General features: G+C 38.4%; 1 protein-coding gene across 5 annotated transcripts in view; it reads left to right on the top strand.

The window, feature by feature from the left end:
• Window positions 1–6728, top strand: part of NPSR1 (neuropeptide S receptor 1) — a 284313-nt gene that overhangs the window by 163399 nt on the left and 114186 nt on the right. For 2 of the 5 annotated variants that reach the window (XM_011973089.1, XM_011973094.1), the window contains exon 3: window positions 1525–1628. The exons of 2 other annotated variants lie outside the window; for them this stretch is intronic. In XM_011973089.1, the coding sequence (XP_011828479.1) occupies window positions 1525–1628 (104 nt within the window). The remainder of the gene's footprint in view (window positions 1–1524; window positions 1629–6728) is intronic. One more of the 5 variants, XM_011973102.1, reaches the window with a different exon arrangement.

Here is a 6728-nt window from a genome sequence, read left to right as displayed (position 1 = left end):
AGGACTCTTTACCTGGCAGGTGATGAATGCTGCCAGGACTATGTCCTTCCCTTCAGGGCAATAGTTTCCCTTCTGGCCTAGGGCATGTCTAGAAATGCCATCCAGGAGCTAGGGCCTGGAAAGGGGGCCTCTCAGAGCTGACCAGTGCCCTCTCCTGTTGTGACTGTGCTCTGGGATCAGTTCAGCACTAGAACTTGCTTGAAAGTTGTACTCCTTGTGGTCTAGACTGACTTTCCAGTGTATTTAGAGCCCCAGAGCACTTGAGCTTGCAGTGGTAAGGCTCGTAGGAACTCAAGTTCTGACCACCAGGATTGGTGATTTCCTTTTGGCTAGAGCTGATATAAATGCTCCCTCCATGCGGGGGCATCAGCTGAGTTTGGTCCTGTTTTCTTTTATGCTGTAATAGGACAGCACTAAGTTCAGTGCCTCACAATTGCTGTGCTTTCCTCCTCTAGCACCTAGGAAAGCTCTCCATACCCTGCTGCCATTGCTGGGGATTGGGAGAGGGGTGGCGTCAGAGACTTAAAATTGTTTATTTTCTACTTCTTCGGTGCCTCTTTCAGCAATATGAAGTTGAAACCAAGCACTGTGAGTGCTCACCTGATTTTTGGTTCTTACAAAGCTACTTTTTTTTGTGTGTAGATGGTTGCTAAATTGGTGTCCTTGCTGAAGGTGGAAGAGGGAATGATCAGTGGAGTCTTCTACTCTGCAATCTTGCCTACAGCACTCTTTTGAGAAAGATTCTGGATTATATGATAAATTAGTGATGTCTGTCATGGAGGGGTGAGGGGCAGTTTTTAGACATATAGCCTATTTGCCATTTCTGCTATAAACATCTACACAGCTTGTACAATCTGTAACTATAGAATTGAGTACAGATGACCTGCCCACAAGAGGACAAATGTCCTGACCTTGGCCTTAGTTCCTCTGTAATTCAACCAAGTACATTAATTAAGTTGACAGATGATACACTTGCTGTTTTCCGAGGGCAGATATTGAAAGTGGAAAGGAGAAGAAAGCAAAGAAACCTGGGAGCAGGGGGACTGAGACTGGGTGTAAGGAGAAACAAGAGGTCCAATTCGCAAAATAATGGATGTAGTAAGAGGAATCTTGAAGTATTCTCCAAAGATAACAATTTTGCTTTTCTCAATTTTGTCCTCTTGATTCTCACACAGTGCTGTCTTTAGTACAAACCTACTACCCTGAAAACTTCTGCTCTGTGACTTAAAAGGTCAGTTATGATTACTGTGATTCCTCTTCAGTCATTATTGAAATTCTTCCTAGGTGATTACATTTAAGTGGTAAGAAACTGCAATAATATAAGTCAAAGAACTCCTGCTTTGCTTTACCTTTTCTCAGTGGCCACTGATAAATCAGGAAGGAGAAAAAAAAGTGAACCTCTCCAGGATTTCATTTTTATTGTGGCTTAGCTGAAAATTTGAAAAACAAACAAACAAACAAAACAACAACAACAACAACAACAACAACAAATCCTGCATGTAAGCACTTGTATGTTTTTGTTAGATTCTTTCACAGGACTAGTCAACATCTTGACAGACATTATCTGGCGATTCACTGGAGACTTCATGGCACCTGACCTGGTTTGCCGAGTGGTCCGCTATTTGCAGGTATGTAACACCTTCCAAATGTGATGAGACAAACTGATACCACAGTTAGCTCTTAGATTTATTATAAGGAAAATAATACAAAACCCTGCATTCCTATGCATCAAACTGCCTGCTTTATCCTAGGTGGAAGGGCAATGAAAATTTGAAAGATTTTTAATGTATTTCCTTTGCTAAAAATAGTATCTACATAAAGAAAACACAAACGAGCAATGATAAGGATGTAAAGCATTCATATTTCAAATGTTAACTAAAAATGTCTGGGTCAATATTAAGGATTTTGGCATATTGTGGATAACTTCCAAAAAAGTTTGTTAACTATATTTACCTTTTACTTCTCAAATGAACTCAACACTGGCTACTGTTCTTTTTTGTAAAACAAAGGGAATTTGTTAGAAAATAACTATTACTTATTGAATTACTGCCTAAATTATACTTTTTAAAGTATCTATTGGCATTTGAATTTCTTCCTCTCAAATTTCCTGTTTTCCTTTTGGAATGATTTTATAACTGAAAGACTTTTTTAAAATTTTTCCTAAGATCTATTTTTAGATTAAAGATATCCATGCTTGGAATGTCAATCTGCTTCATTGTAAGCCACATTTATGTATCATATGTATATTTGATTTAAAATATTACATATATACATATTTACATACATCCATACTCATATTGTTAACATGTGTTAGATGTTTATAATATAGATTTAGACACTTCAACTAAGTATGGAAAGAATGGATTATTTCATAACTGGTATTAGGTTTGATGTGTTGTTTCTGAGTTCTGAAAATTATTTTTTATTAATATATTTTTATTCTGATGCTAGTACTTCAGGTCTAAATTATCATAGCTTTATGTATATATAATGCATTTCTAGAAAGCTTTATCCTGCTAGATTCCATTTGTTAGTAGAGTCTTTTAGGATCCTTGTATCTGTATTCATAAGTAAAATTATAATTCTTTTCATTGGTTTTATTATTTTCAGGTCTTGGTAATGAAGTTATTCCATATTCAGAAAATGAATATGGAATAGTTAAGAGTTACACTCTTCTTTTGTGCTCTGAATATAACCTTGAAAATTTGGTATGTCTGAAAGAGCCTTTACCATTATGTACGGCTAGTACTTTCTCAGGGGAAATTTTTAAAAACATATTTCAATTTCTTTCTGAGGATATTTGTTTCCTTGTAAATAAATGCTTTCAATTACTTATTTTAGTAATCAATTGCTGAGACACAAATTATGACAAAACTTAGTGGCTTAAAACAATAAATGTTTATTATCTCACAGTTTCTATTAGTCAAGAATTCAGGAACAGTTTGGCTAGGCAGATCTGGATAAAGGCTTATCAAAAGGTTCAGTCAGATGCTTTGTGGTACTGTAGTCATCAGAATGCTTGGCTGGGACTGGACAAGATGGATCACTCACATAGGTGGTAAATTAGTGCTGGTTTCAGTGGAATACTCAGTTCTCCACACGAGCCTCTCTATAGGTATGTTTTAGTGTCCTCACAACATAGTAGCTGGTTTTTCCAAGAATAACCTATTCAAGTGACCAAAGTGGAAGTGGCAATGTATTTTATGAACTAGTCTCAAAGGTCATACACCATCACTTTCATATGATTATTTTGGTTGTACAAATCAACTCAGATTCAGTATGCGGAAAGAAGAACCACAAAACTATGCAGCAAGGATTATTTTTGACATGTTGGAGGTTGGCAACCACACTATCTTCATATTTTTCCAAAGCATTTGATAGCCTATGGTTTCTCCTAATTGTTAACTTTAAAATGTCTTCTTGATTTAGAAATATTCATGTCAGTAACATTTTTTCTAACTGTATCTACAATATAAGTGTTAAGATAATACTATATATAAAATGTATCTTTTGACATAAGGAAAATGATAGAGAAAGAAATTCTGATAATTCTCTCTTCTATAAAGAAAGCAAGAAAATTGGCAAAAATTATCAGAATCAAATTTGTAGGACTCTGGAAATTAACCAAAGACTTGCAATTACCCAGGGAGCATTTATTCAGGAAAATGGCTGAATCTCAGTGAGAAAAAAATGAGCTCTGTGGTGCTTTGGCTTGCATTATTCTCATCCCCCAGTATCCAACTCTGTAAATAGCCTGAAAAAGTAATAGCACCCATTCATAGTGAAAACAAATTGTCTGGCAGCCACTGTAGAAAGCAAAACTGGGATACAGCCCTTTCAAATTCCCAAGAAACTGCCATTATTTGACATGTCTGGCAGTTCTCTAGAAGACTCCACTTGCAAGGCTGTCTTTATTTTACTTAAATCAGAACTCACCCACTGTGAAAAACCTTCTTCCTCTGGGCATTTGTCAAAACAGTTACAGGCAATTGATTAACTTTGCTTATGACTAAGGTATTGGATAATGGTCAAGGAAAACACTAAACTAACCAAAGCTTTAAAACATAAGCTGAGTAATGAGCTATCCATAGGGGATTTGAAAATCTCTGACATATTCCCAAAAATCTAGAAGACCAGGTATATGCCCAGGACTGTGCTCATCCTAAGGAAGAAATAGAGAAGGCACTGAGCTGTCACCTGTGAATGACCTTGAGGCTTTGTGCAAGCAGGAAGTGAGGGCAAAGACAGAATTGTCAGTTGCCTGGCTAAGTGTCAAAATCATGCTCCAACATTCACCCAGACCTCCTCTGCAACGAATGGGGGAATTAATAGTTTCTGAAAATCTATTTTTAGGTTAAGAAAATTTTTAGTTAAGAAAATCTCTTTTTAGGAGCTATCACCAAGATCATGGAGTAGGAGATACTCACCTTTAGCCCTCCAAAGCATTCAAGTATAAACAGCTATTCACAAACTAAAATATCCCAGAGAGGACTTAAGGGCCCATTAAAGAATTTGCAACAACATCGTGAAGCAAAAAATGGAGAATAACCACATAGAAAGAATTGCTGCTGTGATTGGCATACCTAAGAGGCCATGATTTGGCTAGGAACAAAGAATAAAGGTGGAAGCTATCAGTATTAGACACAGAAAGGACCAACATTGTCTCTAGTGGCCTGCTCCACAGGAGACACTAGGATCTTTTTCCACTGAGTAACCAACAGTCATTCCTGCAAGAGAACCCCAGAAGGGGAGATGTGACTATACCTCCCTTCTATACCCCAAGAAGGAGTTGCTGTTGAGCTACTTTGGGAATGGGGTCACCATCTCTCCCAACCATGTATAAGCTTCAGCCCTGGAGCCATGGCCACCCTGGGAATGCCCACACTCCAGACTGACAGTCTGACTACACTGGGCCCACCCATGTATTTAACACCACAGCCAGCATCATAGTAAGCTAGTTAACACTCCAAGCCCCAATGTTAAACTCTGCCTGCATGTGTCCACGCTTCAGACACTGACTTAACCACCATAGAGAGCTATCCCCACCCAGGCCTCAGAGCCATTATAATCTGTGCATACCTGTGCTCTCATTCTTGTCTCCTTGACTAATGCATATGTATACTATTACCAACACTACAGCAGGGGCACCTGTGCCCTGGGCAACAGCTCAGCCATAGAGAGCTATGGCTTGCCCCAACTCTGAAGCCACTGAAAGACTGTGTTCTAGCTCCCACACTACTTTGCAGGTGCACCCATGCCTCACATACTATACCATGCAGCAGAAGGGGAATCTGCCCCTTGAGCACCAGTGTCATTACCACTGTAATCCCAGAGCCATAGTCTCTCCATGTGAGCCCATGCATCAGACCTCAGTTCCATGGCTACTCCATCAACGTCACCCATCAGACACTGGTGGTACTGCCACCATGAGAGGCCCTACAAGCCAGATCTAGTACCAAGAGAAGTCTTCTCAGTGCCAGCTTCCCCAGTGGGAGGAAAGATCAGAAGAACCTTAGCAGCCATCGCCACTGAAGACCCAATCAATTCTTGCTGCTACTGCTAATATTCACTGCTTTGGTCACTGAGGATCACTGCCAATAGCCACTGCTTTGGCCACTGAGGATCCTTATGATCTTTATCAACTCTGACCTGAGCTGAAAAAGCTACACAGAGACTACAAACCTGCACCATCACTGATGCTACACCACCCAACAAACCCTCCCCCATAGCGTATGGTCTTTCCATAGTGAACTAGCTCACAAAATCTGGAAGGTGATTCTTTTTGGTTTTGTTAATGTTTATTTTTCCCTTATGTTGATATGTGTGCATTTGACTGCTTTAGTAAACACACACACACATCAACATAAGGCAAAAATAAACATAAAAAAAGACACAACAACAAAAGAATACAGTAATTTTACAGTAACTAGCCCCAATGAAATAGAGATATATGCAATGCCTGACCAAAAAAATCAAAATAATTGTTTTAGGAAAGCTTAGGGAACTTAAAGTACAGAGAAGCAATTCAATGAAATCAGTAAAACAGTACAACCAAAACAAAGAATTAAAGAGAGAGATTGAAATTATTTTTTTAATCAAATAGAAATTCTGGAGCTAAAAAACATAATAAATGAAATAATAAATGTACTAGACAGCACCAACAGCAGAAATTATCAAGTAGACAAACTGTGAACTGAAAAACAAGTTATTTGAAAATATACAACTAAAGAAGAAGAAAGAAAAAAGAATGAGAAAAGATAAAGAAAGCATAAGAGATTTATGAGGCAGCATCAAAAGAGAAAATGTGCAATGCATTAGTCCATTCTCATGCTGCTATAAGAACGTATCCAAGACTCGGTAATTTATAAAGGAAAGAGCTTTAGTTGACTCACAGTTCTACAGGGTTGGGGAGGCCTCAGGAAACTTACAATCATGGTGGAAGGGAAAGCGAACATGTCCTTCTTCACAAGGCAGCAGGAGAGAGAAAATGAGAACTGAGCAAATGGAGAAGCCCCTTATAAAACCATCAGATATCATGAGAACTTACTATCATGAGAATACCATGGAGGAAACCACCTCCATGATTTAATTATCTCCCACTGAATCCCTCCCATGACATGTAGGGATTATGGGAACTAAAATTCAAGATGAGATTTGGGTAGGGACATAGCCAAACTACATCATACAAGTTATAGGAGTTATAGAAGGAGATGAGAGAGGAAAAAAAA

This window comes from Mandrillus leucophaeus, unplaced genomic scaffold, assembly GCF_000951045.1.
Source record: "Mandrillus leucophaeus isolate KB7577 unplaced genomic scaffold, Mleu.le_1.0 Scaffold100, whole genome shotgun sequence".
NCBI classification, from domain to species: Eukaryota; Metazoa; Chordata; class Mammalia; order Primates; family Cercopithecidae; genus Mandrillus; species Mandrillus leucophaeus.
This window is presented reverse-complemented; position numbering and strand designations above follow the sequence as displayed.